Consider the following 18,724-nt stretch of genomic DNA (forward strand, 5'->3'; position numbering starts at 1 on the left):
AGCACAATTGAAGCCGGCTCAAATAACCCGGCCTCCAACTCCAACTTCAGGAGCAGGGCCAGAACCAGGACCTGATACGTACATCCATGGGCTGGCCTAGCCGCAAGCACGAAGCGAAAGAGAGGAGACCTGACACCACCATTCCTTGACATTTTTCACGCCCGAAAACTTGCGCTAGGATTCCTATGAGAGTGGACAGGCCGAGAGACAGTCCTCGGAGCTGCAGGTGACAGCAAGTCGGGTCAAATTAAGTTGAAATTAGCTACGTTTAAAGTATAATGAGCGTATAAATGATTAATTTGGTTTTTGGGAAATTGATAAAGGTAAGCTGACTGCAAATGGCGACGGAGAAGCTAAACCAAGCTGTCGCTTAATTAACTTCCCTTTATTGACTGTGGGAATTAAGCTAATTGGTCACTTGACGCTTGCCGAGCTGACACCTGAACGAATCCAGAAGATTATCGCTCGATTTTCATCTTCATCTGACTTACTTCTTGGGAGATTACCATTGCACATAATCAATTACAGTCCGCCGACTCCCATAAGGCAGCCGAAGCCGACTGTCGGACAAGATAGACTGGAAAATGAAATAATCTTTTGTCGATTCCCTTCCCCAAAGTATCGCCGTTCGAGACGGCAGGAGCTGGAGGCTTTTCAACGATTTGCCACAAAGCGATTTCTGCTTATTTTCACAACAATTCTATTTGTTCGTTTGATAAGAAACCAAAAAAAGAATAGCTTTGCCATTCTTCCAGTTGCCCAAGTCAAAGCCGCAAAAAGGAAGGGTCCTCCAAGGACCGCAAAGTTTCAATTACTTGAACTAATTTATTAATGTTGTTGAAATGTTATTTGGGGACTTGTATCTGTCTCTGGCCCCGTCTCCGTATCCGCCTTGGCATACTTTGCCAGACATTTTTCCAGCGAGGGGTGAATGGAGCCGATGAGGGTAAGGCATTCTCAATGAAATCGTTCAAATTTTCTTCCTTTTCATTATATTCAAGAAATAGTTGACATTCTTGTGACGAAGAGTTTGAAAGGGATACAAGAAGGAGGGTCTGGTCCTTGAATTATGGTTGCATTTTTAAATGTGTTTCCATCTTTGAAAAGTATTTAAAGCGAGCTTCAACCTTAACCTTATCGGTGCTTTCGATCAGAGTCCACCACTTAATGTCCAATCTGACGTTTAATTGAGTCTGTCAATCTTTAAGCCCTGCTCCAGCTACAGGAAATCAATTTAACTCAAATTAATATGCCAGCACTCACTCGCTGCGATTGGTGGGGGAAAAAGCGAACCAGTGCTGCAAATTTTTTGGCGTAAATTCAATTTAGACTTTTCAACAACGAACCGGAGGTGCGCATGTTAATTTCCACTGGCCCGACTCTGTTTTATCATGAAATATTTGCATGTACTCGCATGAAAAATGCAGGCGAAAAATATGTGCAACAGTCATAAAATATTGAGCAGGCAAATGAAAAACTTTCCCAACTAATAAAAAACGAAAACAATTCCCGGAAGGGGAGGCTTTTGGGGGCTTTTGGAGTCAGACATCAGTCGGAAATGCGTCTTGTCAGCTCGACTATTGGCAGTCGAAACCGAGGGCCCAGCCCATCCACTTCCCTACAACGGCTACGACTACGGGCATAAATAATAAATATGGCATGTAGTAAATGTAAATGCGCTGTGAAATTTCCATAAATTCAAAGACCCAGCTGCGCTTCCCTTCATGACATTTAACACTTTGGCAAACAGCAGTCGGGCTCAGTCGGGTTAGGTTAGTGCTCCAGTGAGCCAGTAGGGCTCCAAGTCTCAGAGTCTACGAGTCGCCGAGCCTCTGCTTACCCACAGCCATTCCAATGCACTTGAAATTCTCGAAGCAACAGCTGCGACCTTCTAATGAGGTGGGGCGAGGGCCTAGCAGAGAGCGCTACGCTCCTGTCAATGCCTTCTAGTGATGGGAGCGTGACGTGATGGGCATTGTCAATGGTTGTGGAAAAGTTGGAAATTAGTTGGGAACTATTTGCTCATCGAGATGCGAAGAACAGGATGATTAATGATGCCGTCTATGATGAATGTTTTTGGGAATGTTACAACAAAAGTCGATCGAGCGTGTCCTAAATTTTAAGGTAATCGGTTGGTACTTGGCATTTCTGAAATGCCAATCAATTTCCCAGTCGTAGGTAAGACACTATTCGAAGGAATATGTGGTGTGGCTGCCAGGTTTCAATGTCCTGTCAACACGCTGCCATCTCCAACCAATCGAAGGGAACATCGCGGACTGGTTGGTATGAAAATGAAAGGCGCCAAAGCCAAATTAAATAAGATTTGTTTGGCTGACGTTCAAAGATGCCAGGCGTGGGCGTCGCTCCAGGTCGGGCAGGGCCGGGCCGGGTTAGGTCAGGTCGGGCTGCCCGCCAAGGATGTCTCCTGCGCTCTTTCTGCCGACTTTTTCCTTGGCCCTTCTGGTTTTAACTTTTGTTGACGGCACCGACCCAACGCCGCGCATTTTAATGAGCCAAACAGCCGGGTTGACTGGGGGCGTTACGTCGGATTGTTTGCCAACAAACATGCGTCAAGTTCAAGTTGGCGTGTTACGAGTAAGCCAAGAAGCCAGCAGGAACAACAGCCAAAAAATACCAAAAGAATTGAAGGCGAGGAAGGAAGGGACAAAAGTTTTATCATGACGTCTTGGCCTTAATTTCCACTCCCAGTCTCAGTCACAGTCTCAGTCACAGTCGCACTCTCAGTCTCAGCTTTCAGGGTTTCTGGTGTCGGCCACATTGTGTCGCCTTATCCACGGCGCTTGGAGCTGTTTGTTGCTTCCGTGCCACGTGGCAGCTATCCGACTGGATGGGGGCAAGAAAAATGTGTTTAGAATGCGGAAAAGTTGTTGAAAATTGAGTTTTGTGTGAAGTTTTATTCATTGATTTGTTGGTGTTCTTATGCCCTCACGAGTGTGTGAGCGTTTTTTGGTTACAGAAACATATGGGTCTGGGTCTGAGGGTCTTGTGATTTCATGGTGGAGTCTGAATGGAGGGCCACGAACGTGGATTCAGTCAGGGGCGTACGGTTACAGGGTTACATCTGAGCAGTAAGTTAGATACAAATATATTTTCAGCTATTTAAGGTATTTTTATCTGTAATTTCATTTTAAAAAAATTCTTGAAATATTCTTGAATAAAATACATGAAAATAAATAGTTGTTAATCTAAGAACACAGAAGGGTTGTCCGAGTTTTCCGAGTATCAGTTACACTTTGATGCTTAACACACTTGCATGGTTTTTGCAGCTTCTCCTTTTCGATTTGAGTATTATACAATATGATATTTTGTCTTATTTAATTAATAGCATTCTATCTTACATTACTTTACTTTCTCCCATTTTACACAGCCCCTGCTTTGGTGCTAGCGGCCTGCCCGTCTCACTGTAAGTGTCAATCGCAATCGCCAAATGCCAAATGCCAGTTCTTGGAAAAGTTCTCCTTGCGAGCCATTAGTGGCATTCGATACGTACGTGTTTATTGGCAACTTGGTTACACGTTCATTATTTGAGGTCACCAGCCACGAACAGGAACCAGAACGAAATGTGCAATAATTTTAGCTGCAAACTTTGCAAGGAATGAAAACCGACAGAAAACCGACTCGACGCGTCGATTCGAAGCGTTGATGGTAGCTCGCATCGAGTGCATGGAATTTTTAATCGATAACTTTGAATGTTATTGCTGTTTCAGGCACACCAGATGGGGGGTGGGTTGGGGTTCCGAGAAAGGGAAACCAGTCAAGTTTATTAATTTCCCTCTTCTGTGCAAAAAAGCCCCAGCAATCTCCATTTGCTGCACCCTCTTCATTCACATTGTTTTATTGTCCTTGTTGCCACGTTACTGTTCAGCTGTTCAGCTGCTTCCTGCTGCAGTGTCTCGTACATTTTTAACAGGAAAATATGCATGTTAAATGCTTTCATTAAGTTTTTATTGCTGCGGCGAGGCGGAGGTGAAAGACGCTGGGCGACAGGTGAGTCGGTCACGTTTTTGCCAGACTTTCAAATGTAAGCGATTCCATATGTGAGATTGAGGTGGCACTCGTACTGTTCCTTGATATGCAACCGCCCTGCTCTGCCCCTTGATTGAGCTGTTTCTTCGAAAAAATGGTTTCTCACTGTCTGCGGGGCTTTCTCCCCCGGGTTCTTTGCTGGCTGTGAATTGCAATGCATTTGGTAGTGGTAGTTAAAGTGGGTAAAACTATACAAAAGGAATTCGGTGGCGATACGAGTAGGAGAGCGCCCAGAATAAAATCCACAGAAACTGGAGCGAAGCGAAGGAAAAATGCTGCAGAGAGCTCCGATGAAAATGTTCGGTCATTGTTATGGCAGTCATAAAGGAAAAACCCAAATTGGGTGTAGAGTAATTATGTGAAATAAAAAGTCGAAATAAAGTTACCAAATACTGCGGCTGCCGGCTCTAACTAAACATATGAATAATTGGTGAATTCTCCCGAGAAGTTTCCCATAATGAGCAGTGCAGTTCCATTTTAAATACCACGAAATAGCTCTATTGTTTAAAGAAACAATTTGAGCTCAGCTCACACAACAAAAGTGTTAATTAAGTCAGGCGAGCAAAAGCGCATCAACTATTAAATATCCAAAGCACAATGAGCAAACGATTTAAATTTTGACACTTCATTTGAGCAACCGAAAGCACTGAATTTTAAATTGTTTATTCTCTCCCAAAAATTATGTGCAACGCACATAAATTATCGAATTTTTTGAATATTTTATCGGCTGTGAACTAATCCAAATTGAATTTACCCGCTGAAGATAATTTTATGTTACATTTTTAAGTGCTTTTAGTTATTTTAATTATCAATTTTATATTTTGTACGCTACCATATAGAAATCTTTCAATCGATACATTTCCGGGGAATATTTTTACTCATTTTATTTTTCAGTGAGGGACTTGATCCGAAAAAATGTTGAGTGCAACACAGACTTGAACAGTATGTGTCCGATTTAGAGAAATATTTATAAAATGTTATGCATTCACGATCATGCATAGATAATAACGAAGATAATTTTGTCCACAAAATTTGTCATAGGTTTTAATTTATTTCATGATGTATTCTTGTACAATTTAATGAATCGTCTCGCTAAACATTTTCCCCTTTTAATTAAAAAATTAGTGTCACATTGGAAACGTGTGTGCTATAGCCATCGGATTGACAAAAAACAAAAATATGTTGAGCAAATCAGCTAAAGTAAACCTACCACATAATGGTCTTTTTTTGGGTGGCAGAGAATGTCAGAGGGGGCAGAATGGCAAGGGATGCTTCATTAGATGCGGCTCAGTGGGTGGTTGGGGCTGCATAAGGTAGGTGAAAATTGTCGGGTCGGTGTCTCGGCTGGCGTGTGTGCAACGTTTTGCCATTATGCGCCTGGCATTTACCCACGTAAATATTAATAATCATTATTAACTATTTGCCAGCACGGCAAACGAGCAGCGTCAAGGAACAACAATAGATAATGGCATACGAGCTTACACATGCATGTACAGTGTACACTGTACAGTGTACACAGAGAAAGGGAGAGTGGGACATGTAAATCTGACTAGCCCCTGAGGGCGGCGAGATAATTTGTGTGTTTTTAAAACAATAACGTGCCGAGGGGGCTATAAAGTGATATAAATTATAAAGTTTCCCCTAGCACTTCCGTTTAACAAAGGCATCCGGGGAAAGTGAGAAAATCGATGCCCTGCTGCGAGCAGCATTCATATATTCGTCACTTTCCCTCCAATATTAAACATTCTAAATCGGATTGGTGAAATGCTTTCATTTTGTGTTATTATTTTTAGTTTTTTCTTATGATTGATATCATTGCATCCTTCTCAAGGCCTTAAATTTCTCACTTTTAAGAGGCGAATCGCTGGGATCAAAGTTTAAAGTTTACAGTCAGTGTAAACTATGAAGAAGTAATATGTCTAGGAATTTCTGATAAATACCTTTCGATATCCCCATCCACAGCTGGCTAGCTTTCCTTATTCCTATACTCGCAATTTGGGCTCATGCTGCATTTTGTCAAACTAACACATAATTTTGCGGTGCATACGTGGACCGAGCCACAGCCACATCGATGGCTGTAGCTATAGCTATCCCCATAGCCATAGCCATTGCCAGATGGGAGCCAATATGGTCGCATCGGGCACGCACACAACGAAATTGTTTCCTGTTATTATGTAAATTCCTTCATGGCTGCGACCCGCACTCTCTGGCTGCAAGCATGGCATGGAAATAGTTTTCCTTTTGGAGGGCTTCGCATCCCAGAATTGACCTTACCAGAGCAATTAAGCCGCTTAACCCAGGGCTTGACCCTCTCCTCGCTCGAGCCATATTTTTGGTGCCCAGCTTCTCTGGGGTGCATCCCCATAAAAATTGTTAAGCTTCATCCCATCCGCTTGACAACGAAAACGAAGCGAAAATGAAAAATAAAATGGCCAAAAACTTTGGGCTGTTACAGCTGCAGTTTGTCAGTCGTGGCTAAAGCTTCAATTTGTTTCCCTTTCCTTTTTTTTCACCATTTCTCTCTCTCTCATTTTTGTTTTTTTTTTTTTGCTTTTAGCTCGAATCGAGATTTTCATGCATTTTATGTAACGATCCCCGTGCCCCGTGCCCCATGCCCTCCCACACAGGTCTCTGCATCCATAATAGTTGTTCGGGGGTTCGTTCCTATCCGTTCGGTTTGGTGTGCTGTGGTTCGAATTGGTTTGGTTTACGTTTGGTGTTTGGTGTTTGGTGTTTGGCGTTTGGTTATGATTTTTATTAAACGGGGAAACGAGTCAAATTCCCGATCCCCAACACGCGGAGAGCTCTTTTTTATTCATATTTCCCTACATTTCTAGCTCCATCCCACCTCACCACACCCCGCCCACACCCAGCCCGAGTTCCCCATTGATTTGCCTGTTAGTTTTAAGTATGCCAAGCGAAAGGCGAAGCCAAGTCAAGCATCGTTGAAAGGGGACTGCGCCCTGGCGTGTCTCGAGTGTCAGAGTGGTTTGTGAGATCAAAAATTCCATGCTGCTGGATGCACTGTAATTGGTTCGATAATATATACAGCGATTGATTTTTACCCAGCAGTTACCCTCGAGAGGATTTAATGAAAGGAGAGGAGCAGCCGGCAAAGGTAAACGTCACTTCAGGTGACAATTTGTGACCTGGTTGTGGTGGCTTTCGTCTATGTTGGGTTCGTTGTCTTTTGGGCTTTGAGCAAGAAGAAATTGTTGAGGGCAGATGGTGACGGGCTCGTTGTGCGGACAGTTTAAAGTGATGGATGATTATCTGGCGTTGGAGAGAGAGCGAGAGAGAGAGGGAGAGAGGCAACCTTTGCCAGATTTTGTATTCCTGTGTCGCCAAGTCAATTAGTCCAAACACTCTGCCTGTAATTGATCAGTGTAATGGAATGCGAGAAATCAATAAACTCCCCTTGACCGGACCTGGCTGCCCATTCAATTTAATTCACATTTACGGCTCACACAAATTATAGCCTATTTATTATACATGATAGCCACTAATTTCCCCCGACAGACCTCAAGGCTCGGACAAAGCCCAAATAAATGTCAATTTCCCCAAACAATTCGGGCAATCCATTCCATTCCATTCCGGGCATGGGCATTAAGACATTAACAAAAGTTTCAAGCAAAATGAAATGGAAATAATTTTGTTAAAAATTTGCAAGCACATCAGGGCTGCCACGACTTTTCCATGTGGTTATTAAAAGTAAATCAAGTGCACGACCGATTTACGAAGTCCACAGACCCAGGACCCCAGACTAATTAGGCACTTGTGTGTGGGATTTGTCGCATTGTTCGACAGCCCCCACACCGACTCCCGACCACCACTCCGACACCGACACCGACTCCGACCCCAACCCGACCAGACCCTTCGAGTGAAAACATTTTGCTGTTGTGTGATTGTTGTGCGTGCTGGAGATTTTTATCGGTCCCTGTAAGTCGCCAGGACTTGGGTGTGAGTGGGAGGTTGAAGGTCCCCGGATCCTCGCACGCGTACAATGTCGTCTGCGCTGAGTGCACCGGGGTTCGCCTCGATAATGGCAGGTTAATAAACGTTTTTGTGCGACATTGAACGCATGGCGAGACTTTCGAGTACCCCCAAGTGGCAGACGGAACGGTGTGGGCAGTGTTTTTTAGCATGGCTAATGCTCCCCATGCTGGAGCTGACCCAAGGCTCGTGGGACGACTGAACAATGCAATGCATGGCGTTCAGGTATATCAGCGCGTATCACGGTTCAATCGATATTTGAGGAGCAGGTTAAGCTTAAAGCTATTTTCATAGCATTCAAATAATGCACATTTTGATTCCCTTAATAAAGAAAATAAATATTATAGACATACGAGCTCATATGAATATTTTGGAAAAATATTGTCTTCAGTTTGTATGCCCTATACTCCCTATTTACATATCTACGAGTACTAAAAATACCGACGTACCGTATTCAGTACATAAAGTCTATTGTAATCCATTCTTTAACACAACTTAAAGCTGTTTTTATTTTGTCGTCAGCCTGTGTGGAATATAATAAAAACTAAGCCCGGCAGTCACTTGTCACAGCATTCGGGGATAGTCCTGGCCCCACAAATAGATGTGTGCTGCTAGTGGAGAAAATAAATAAAGCCCAAGCCCAAAGGTAGGCAGCACAAAACAAATGCCAGGCACGTTAGCAACATTTATCAAGCGAACACTCGCCCTCACAGATGCCGTGCTAACCAGGAGGAGCCGGCGGACTCTGAGCAAAAGAAGGACAAGGAGGGCAGTGAGACAGCCGTAAGACACGGCTGGGTATGGTTCTTTCGGAGTGACAAAGAGTCGAAAACTTCAGTCACGCGAAAGGATTGAATGTCGTTTGATGTATTCACCGTCATTTAAGTTTCAGTTGATAGAGTGAGCGATAGATGGATATCTATCTCGTATATGGAGGAAAAATCAACCTTCTATCCTCTCCTTCTGCTCGCACTACCACAATCCACAATCCCTCGGAGGGAGGTACAGTCAACGCCTACGTCTGTGGGGTAAATGCATTAAGTGACATATTTTCCCCTTTTATTGACATGTGTCCCGCACGTCTGGTCTCGCAGGCCCAGGACTCATTCAACGTGCGGGCTATGCAGATAAAATTTAAATCTGCGCCGCACGCTCCGGGGTTAAAGGCAGGTGAGGCTGAATGATAGGGTAGGAGAAGCCGCAGCAACTTGTGTGATTTATTGAATAAATCAGTTTGAGAGCGAGTCTCCCCTACTCCTCCGACCCTCCTCTCACTCTTCACCCATCTAACAGATGCTCAAATATTTATATCTACATGTGCAAGTGTGTTTGTGTGCGTGCGGTTTTTGAAATTTATGTTCTCGGTAAATATACTGAAACCTCCAATGGCGGCGAAAGCCGCAAAGACGAGGCAATAAAAATCTGAAGAGTGTGTAAAGCATGGCCAGACGTACATACATATTCGTATATAGTACGAGAATATACATACACGTAGTAGAAGACGCTGACAGAATGAGTTGTTGGCTCGAAGTTTTATGATTTGAATGTGGTCACACTCCAAATGGGATTAGAGAATTATGATGTGGCAAAACTCAAACACAGTGAAACATGAAGAACCGAGATTAGTTTTTTTTTACAATATTTAAAATTGAATCATTCAATACACAGCTTACAAGAATACGTGTTATGTGGTAGCGAAAATAAGGGCCCCAGTAGGTAAATTGTACATACATATGTATGGATCCAGTGGATTTGGATGACAGTTTAATTTGGCATTTTTATTGTTGAATGTCAAGTTAATTTCTTTATGGTATGGTTGGCTTATATTATATTATATTATATTATATTATTAAAAACTTATTAACAGATACACCTCAAACAATTCGTTTTTACCTGCCTTTCACTGGAAATGTTGGAATAAGACATTCCATGGTTTCTAAAAAATAAAAAATCATCTTGTTTTATTGTAAAAATAGGTGTCAAGCCCCAAGCGCACTCGTTTCGCTCGAGCCAACCCTCTAGACCGAGATTTATCAAGCTTTTACGTGCGACACCATTTGGCGGTCAGACATTTCACATATGCTTCGAATAATAAATTGGGCGACGACCCAAAATAAAATATCGGGTGACGACAACCCAAAACTATTTTATATAATAGAGACATATTTTCCATTTTTTAGCTAATTACTGTAAATATTTAAATTGATTTTTAAATCTCATCTCAATTGACGCATTCACCAAATCACATAATTGCCGCTAATTAGCATTCGGTGAGTGAACAAATTCTCACCATCTTCCGTGAAAGGAAATACAATTATCATTAATAAAAATAAATATTGTTTTTATGCAAGCTCCGCTCAATCATAATGGCATTTTAATGTTTTCCCACAAATTTCATTTAATTTTTGGATGTGTTTGCTTGTGTTGCGAATTAATGGAGTGCACTGATTTTGTTTAACATTATGTTGACCTTCCTTTTAATTTGTTAATTTGACCAGAGGCCTTCATTGATTTATTTTATAACCAAAGTGTCGTTCAATATATTTTTTTTTGATTTATGCTCATTTTTATTACTTCAAAAGTTTCCCTGGAAAATGTACATTTCACTTACCTATCGTGATTGCCAGAATGATTGTGGTCAAGGCCATTTGATAGAAAACTTGGGGAAACCGCATGGTGAAAAATTCAATTTTATTTTCTGCAAATAAGAGGAAAAATATGTTCAATTACAGAATAAATTGTAAAGAGGTTTTCTTTAGTAAGAAAAACAATCGCAAGGAATTTCCACAAACAGAAAATATTTTACAACCTTTGCAGGTCAAAACAAAATAATACCGGATTATAAATATTAAACAGTACCATACAAATAAATTAAAGCTATTTTTTAAGTTTTTAAATATTTGATGAAATAATTTATTGCTTAAAGCAGGGATCACAAATAAGACTTATTTATGAGTTTACAAAAATCAAAGCCTTAAAGTGAAAGAAAAAATATTTATTAAATTAAAAATCGAATTTATTAACTTTATATTTCTCAATGCAGAACCAAATGCATTTTCCAAGAAAGAGCACAAAGAAAGGAACTGAAAACTCTTTTTGAATTTTGATACACAAGCTATGTACAAAGAGAAACACTAATAATGGCTCTCCGACAGGGACCCCATACGGTAGACTAGTTCGAAGGTCTCAGTACATTATGTTAATGTTATATTCTAAAATGTTCCGAAGAGTCGGAAGCCTTGTGACTCAAGCCAAAGTCATTTCCAGCCTGTTCCCTTCAGGAACACACTTTCCCGACCAACAATAAAACCAGGAGCAGCAACAATAACACCATCCTACACCGGGGCAGACAACAACATCGGTTCTTAATGCGTCAAACTTTCGCTGCAACACGTACCTCAAGTTGGAAGGGGCCAGGCCCACTGCATTGAACGGGGCAACGTTACCTTGAGGCAGGTGCTCGAAAGTGGGTTTGTTACTCCCACCAGACGTTTCGCTCCTACTCCCACACTCGCTTGCTTACAGCTTTTGGGCAAAATATTGAAAGCAATTTTGTGATCAGAAAGAAAAGAACAAGGAAAAACTCTATAAAGTAATAACTATAAAGAAAACTGCAGCGATTTCCTCGCCGCCCCGCACACACAGCCACATAGCAGACACCAACACTTTGAGTGAAAAGCTTTCGGTTATCAGGAAAGGAAGGAGGCGAGAGGCAAGGGCAGGCAAGTCCTGGCAAACACATTGTTGCCAAACTGCACATCAAATGTTCGGTTGCTCCTCGAGCATGAGTATAACATTTTTCCATAAATTCTTCTCTCTTTTTTGGGGCACATTTAAAGTTGAAAATCGGATTATAATAATCCCCTGGTCAGCCATAACGGTCAACAGGATATGGGAAAAGGATGGGGCTGCGGGGAGCTCTCAGAAGCAACGATGAAGAACTTTAACAAGTTGTAATCTTTTATGGCAGCAAATTGTATTTCTGCATCAAGGCTAAAGCCAAGACAGCACCAGCACCAGGACCAGAACCATCTCGTATTCGGAATCCCATTGTGGTTCCTCACATGGCGCGCAGGGCATGGCCTCCCGGCCGAATGGATATTTGGTGTATACTCCATTAACTTTGCAGAACCTTGGCTTAATTGCATGGGCTTCATTAAGGTCAGAACAAAACTAACCGAAAACAGGAAAAACCAAAAGGGAGAATTGGGTAAAAACTTTTAACTTTTTAATTTATGCATTGACAAACTTAAGCGACCAAATGGGACCTGGACTCTTACTGGGCGACTCGTACCGGGCCAGGCAGAAAGAGAAGGATAGCCGGGCAGCAGGACGGCAGAACAAACAAAGGAGTCAAGTCTGTTCCCAATGCGATAAGCCGCAAAAACTGCACTCTCAGACACTCCTCCGGCAGCAGAGAAAGTTCAGTGGGGCAGACTCTGACTCTCTCTCCCCTACAGCGAGGGTAGCCGGAAAAAAAAACAAACAAAATAGAAAACGTTGACTGGCCATCCCATACCAGTACTTTTTTTAATTGCATCTTCAGCATGCTACTGAGAGAAAGGAACTGATTCTTAAATCGTTCCTTTGACCCGACTTGACCGCCACAAAAAAGGGAAGCTTGCAAAAAGCTGCATCTCGCTCTGAGCTCGTTTCGGGAAGAGCTTAAGAATTGGACTAACTTGTAAACAGGCTTAACGTCCTTTGAGCAAGGTAAGGGGGCTGGGAAAATGATGGACTTGACTTAAGTATTATTCTTAAATTGCTCCTAAGCCGAGATTTATTTTAAGTTAAGGAAGCGATCTTGGTAAAATGTGGTAATATATTTGGGCACGTGAACAATAGTAATTAAAAGCCAATCAATGTTATCTGTAAGCGCATTATAGGAAAACTATAAACCTCACCCTCAACAAAACTATGTAATCATTCATCATTTTGGGAGTAATGTAATTAATTTGAACTCAAAAGTCTGTCGAACTTCACAGAACTAAATCGAAAGCATCTAGTAAAGAGTTGCTTCTTCCAATCAAATAAGTCCGTCTCCCATTGCCGAAAACGATTCCGTTGCAATAAATATGTCCGGTCATTTGTCTCAACTGGCTTGACATCTGCTGCTGTTGATGTTCCGGCATTTCACAGATTGTTCAATTACAAAATAGCTACAAAGCAGCAACAGAACAAAAGGATGACCAAATTGTTGCCTACCAAGATAGATTGCTCGGCATTGAGGGCTAAATCAAAATTGGGTTTCCAGGAGGAGGAGACCTATTAAACCGCTTTAGCACTGAGAGCAAACAACGTGCACCCTCATGCACAGACGCAAATACGGGTAGGTAGGGAAATGAGGCAGGGTTGAGCCAAACTTGTGAAAATTGGTAAACAATTTATGTGGTCAAATAAAATAGCACTGAAGTGGAGCTGGCTAAAAGCGAAGGCTAACGCAGGAGCAGCAGCAGCCCCACCACCACTAGCAGCCGAAGAGCCAGACGCCACAACAGGAACGGAAACAAATTTATGGCTGCTCAAACCAATACCAGAATACTGGCAAAAACTTCAGCCAGCTGAAAATATAAAAATAAAAGATATATGCAATCCGAGCAGCGTCGTAGTCAGAGGGGGACGCCACACTCAGACAACAGACGGATACCAAAAACATCCGATTACTGAAACTGATCCAGGAGACTATCTTTTGTTTAATGTTAGCTAACCAAAACCAGCGAAATTAAATTATTTCTTCGCTGTTGCTGTGGCAGATTACGGCATAGCATGCAACATAGTGAACTCTGTGTTGCTCTTGCTGCATTTTATGTGCATACAAAATATATAAAAAGCATTCAAATATTTAATTTGATATGTTACAAATATCTTAATAACATATCCACTGGATAAATACATTTGACCAAACGATTACCTGAGAGTGTTTTCTGTATCTGTGCTCCCCTCAAAAATTGTCATGCCTACGCCCTTTGCCACATACAATAGCTGAATAGATGCAGATACCACAACCTCAGTAGGAGAAGGATATAAATTACATGCTTAGCTACTCATAGTTCTCGGCTCCAGGCCGCCCTTACTCGTATTCAAAAAGTTTTCGCCTTTTTTCCGTTGCATGGGATTGTTGTTGTAGAGATTATGAAATAAATTTCCACATGCCAAAAAATTTTTGCATCCACAGACCGAGCAACAAATATTTTACGAACTCGTACATATAGGGACCTCCCCGCCTGCACTTTTCGTTGAATGTTGCACTCGAGATGTGCCCCAGCGACTGCAAGTAGGCACACATACTATCCTCAGAATATCCACATACATATCCATGGGAGACAGCCGATGGCCACTGCAGTAACAACAACAGAAGATTTGCATATGAAAATATTTTTCAATCGCCCCACAGGTTTTTCGTGCGCATGTGGCCATGTGTATTTGTTAAGGCGAAGTTTCCTTCGATATGAGTTTTGTTGTGCCAGCAGAAGCAGCGGTGGAAAAGAGAAAAGTTGTACTTCCAGACAGGAGAAAATTTGTAAAGTTTCTTCCGTTTTCAATACATATATATTATCAGAGATAAGAGTTCGAGCTGGAAGTGTAGTGTTAACTGTGGATGTGGATACACTCGATTTTTTGTGGGTTAAGGTTTCTTTCCGAGATGACACATTGCTGCGAAAAATTAAAAAAAATGGTAAAGTCCAAACAAAAGATGGAACTTGATCAATGAATATTGTTTTTCTGTGATTATAATTGAGGAATTCCCCATTACATTATGATTCAGATCTCGATATACTATGAAACTTTAAATCAATGGAAATAATGTTACATAATTCAAAGCTGCATTCAAATTTGGATTTAAAAAACGAACCACCTGCTAAAATAATGTATTAAATTCCTAGTCTCAGTTTATATATTTGTTGATTAATTAATGACTAACTAAATACTGCTGGACTAAGGATAATTGTTCAATGAATTCCAGAAACTAATCCCTAATGGTCGGTATGCTAATTGAATTAATTATAAGCAGTCTTTAATTCAAAGCGCTCTAAGTAGTAAAGTTATCAGATGACGCTTAATAATCATTAATAAGTCATCATTGAATAGAAATCATACCCCAAATGAGTTTACAGTAAATTTCCTGCGAATGCCAATGGAATAATGTATAGATAAACCGACGAATAATTTATTATACATATTCAGTATATAATTTTCATGTTAATAATTGTTTTCATAAGGTATTCCATAAATAACGCTTAAAATTGCAACCGAATCCCATTTAAAAATACATTCTTGATATTCTTGATATCCATAATTAGGTTAACAAATGGCACAGATCTGGAACTGGAATAAAGACCGTCTTGAATATAAATAAATAAATAAGACAATGCATTAAATTCAACCCACACATCCTTTCTTCTTAGACACATTCCCATTCTGTTTGAAATAAATCCCCTTTGAACTAAACGCAAATTAATTATCATACCAAATGGTTCAGGAAACCCCAATAAAGAGTTTCGAATAATTTTCACAAAATATGTATATTCCCACAACGACGTGGCGAAAACTAATTAACGCCCATTCCACAACACCTGCCTCAGCTTCTTGTTGGCATTTTCACGGGAATTTTCCTTAAACCATATACACAAAAAATAAAATCACTCTTTTTCATAAACCACAGCAGACCTAACCCGAAAAAAGATGGGAAATAAAAGACCAGCAGCTACAAGAGAAATGCCTTGCCTGGAGAAGAATGCGACGCCGTTGCAGGTGGCAGTAAAAAATTGTTCAAATTTCCTCAGGTCTCTCGGTGTTTGGGTGAAGAGACCTGGATGGCTGGTTCTGGCGCTCGTCCTGGGGCCGCGGGTCATCCGCAGCCCAGATCGGGGCACAGCTCATTAAACGCTGTCACAGGCTACCTCCTTTCGCCTGCTGTTTTTAAGCCTGTTGCCGTTGTTGTTTTAAGGATAATCCGCAAACGCTGCCGACGACTTAATGCGCCCCTTGGCTGTGCTAAATAGCTTTCATTATTTTACTTTATTCTCACATAAAGCGCACGGAAAACTTTTTTCGGTACCATTTTTACGGCTCCCAGAAAGTGCAACTGAACAGAAACGGAAACAGAAACGGAGGAAAACAGAAGAAAACAGGAGAACCATGATGAGATAGAGAAAAAGAGAAATAAATGTTCCTTCTCTACTGGTTAAGAAATTTGTTTGTTTTTTATGTGGAAAGTCTTTCTGGGGCAGCTTTCGGTGTGGACAGTTTGCTTTAAGGCACCGCCATTTTCCACTCGGCAGTAATAAATCATTTCACATATCAATCAGTCAATCAAATAAATGTTTTTACTACCCCCAATCCCGATGCCCTCCTCTAGCCAGTATTGATTGTCCCACTAAATACAATTTTGCCTAGTCAGGAAAATATGGGGAGAAAGCCAGAGGAAGCGAGGAAAACTCTGCTAGGCATTTGACATATTCCATCAAAAAAAAAGTAGGAAAGTCGAAGAAGCAGTCGAAGAAGCAGAGCCAGCCCAAGACATTGTTGCATACTCGTACTCGTAGTTTCCCAACAACTATGGCAAATGTACCCAATGAGAGAGGAGGCGGGTAGGTTATGTGGAAAAGCACGGGGAGAGGGACACGTTTCGATGCAATTGACAAGTTTTGTTTGCTTTTCGGATAACTTCGGGCACGCCCCTCTGTCTGTCTATCTTTCTCTCTGTCTGGTTTGGATGTGAAAGGTTACCCTGAAATTGGCTGGGCGATTTGATCGAAATTATACATTCCGCATGGATATATATATATTTACACATATACATATATGTACAATAAAATCAGTATACATATCTAATTCTAGCGAGCTCAAAAGCATATCATGTGGAAAATTAATATTTATTATATATATTTCGCTGCTTTAGAGTTCCTTTTAGTAATACTTGACACTGTCCTGTTAATATAGATTTGAAAATTACCATTATAATGTATTATCTAAATTTTAGTACCATCTGATTTAATCTTAAATTGATAAATTCATTTTACGAGACAGTAATAATAATTTTATCAAATGAATTATATTTATGTTTATCAGAATAGTCAAATCTATTGTCCGTTTTGAGCTAGTGAACTTTTTAATCTTTTCTGAAAAAGGCTGCCGCTTTTCCTACTACGAATTCGTTATTCGTTCTAATGGTATTCAAATTGAAGAAACCAGCTTCACCTAATTTTCTAAATAGTTAGCTTCCAATTGGGAAATCAGCTGTATTTGTATGATCCTTTTTTTCTCAATAATGACTAATTTTCATAAGGAATAAAATTCAAAATGATAATTTATAAGAACAAAATGAGGCGCATTAATTTTGCCTATCTCCTAAACTCTCATAATCTTATTTATAATAATGTTATCATTACTGTACTTTATTCATACCTTCAGGTCATATATTTTTTTATAATTTCAGCTTTAGATTGTGTTATTATTTGTTGATCAATAAATTGCGGTTGATAAAAAGTCACTGGTTTTTTTCTTTGTTTCTTAGTTATTTCTGGTTTTCTTTTCTCTGCACAATTTGGCAAACAATTTTGTTTTATGCAATTTTCGGGAGATTTATCCTCAAATCCTTTAAGAGGCAACGAGGCAACGAGGCAACGAGGCGGCAGCCAACGAGCGGGTATCCTGTGTGTGTGTGTGGCCTGGGGGCACGGGGATATCTTTTGCTCTTTTCACTCTCTCTTCCTGTTCTACTCCTTGGGTCCGCTTATTTCTTATCTCATTTCGCGTATCACGGAACTCGTTAAAATCACCTTAGAACACGTGACTGCACAAACAGCCGCACACACACTTGCACGGACACAGGAAGCAACAGCGTCGCACACATATGTATATAGGGGACAGCTATGGTCGATCCCCGGCCGGATCCTGGTGGGTCCTGTGCTTTCTTTTTGGATTTCTGGTCTTTGAATGCAATTTCTGAAGCACAAAATTCTCTGCTGTCTGCGGTCTTTCCGTTCTCTTCAGTTTGGACTGGGACTCGCAATCGGATTCTGGTTCTGGTTTTTATTATTTTTATTCCGTGCCACTCCGACGCACGACGGGAAAAAGCAAGCTCGTAATGGAAAAACAGGATCTACGCACGTCCTCGCGCAAAGGCAACGCAATGTAAACTGCAGCAGCAGACGGCGAGCCCGAGTCGCCTCGCGTAGCATCGAGTCCTAGGCAGAGATTTCGCACGAGTCCGAGTCCCCATATCCTTCGATGGCCTGCGAATGGGGAACCAGAGCACATGAGAACCGAAGCAGGACGAAGCCAAGACGAAGCACGACGAGAGAGCGACCACCGGTGGGGGAGTAAGTAAATAGAGAGACAGAAAGGCAATAAGAGAGAGCAAAGTGTGTCAGTTGCATGAAGGGAGAGTGCCAAATGTGGTGGAAAAGCCAACACCAGCATTGTTTATAGCGACTGATAGCTCTGTTTCCCCTCCGTGGGTTAGGGTAGGTGAGCTCTTTCAGACTGTATGATTATTGTTTACGCGAATAATGAGTGTTATTGCCGTTATTGAGGAAATTTCAAGAAAATCTGACAGGTTTTTTAGTCGATCCCTCGATTTTGTACCTACCGTACCTCCAATAAGAGTTTAACTGAGCTTTATGCTGCCTTGCAGATCTCATTAGTATGGTACGACGAGCGACTTTCATAAGGGGACAGA

General features: G+C 41.2%; 1 protein-coding gene across 1 annotated transcript in view; it reads right to left on the reverse strand.

Moving 5' to 3' along the window:
* Positions 1–18,171, reverse strand: part of LOC111071751 — a 44,320-nt gene extending 26,149 nt beyond the window's left edge. Inside the window, exons 1-2 of the mRNA XM_022363255.2 lie at positions 17,449–18,171; positions 10,652–10,738 (exon numbers count right to left, since the gene is read on the reverse strand). Of these exons, the coding sequence (XP_022218947.2) occupies positions 10,652–10,715 (64 nt within the window). The 5' untranslated portion in view covers positions 10,716–10,738; positions 17,449–18,171. The remainder of the gene's footprint in view (positions 1–10,651; positions 10,739–17,448) is intronic.
* Between the last annotated feature and the right edge of the window lie 553 nt (positions 18,172–18,724).

The sequence above is a fragment of the Drosophila obscura genome, unplaced genomic scaffold (genome assembly GCF_018151105.1).
Source record: "Drosophila obscura isolate BZ-5 IFL unplaced genomic scaffold, ASM1815110v1 contig_46, whole genome shotgun sequence".
Lineage (NCBI taxonomy): Eukaryota > Metazoa > Arthropoda > Insecta > Diptera > Drosophilidae > Drosophila > Drosophila obscura.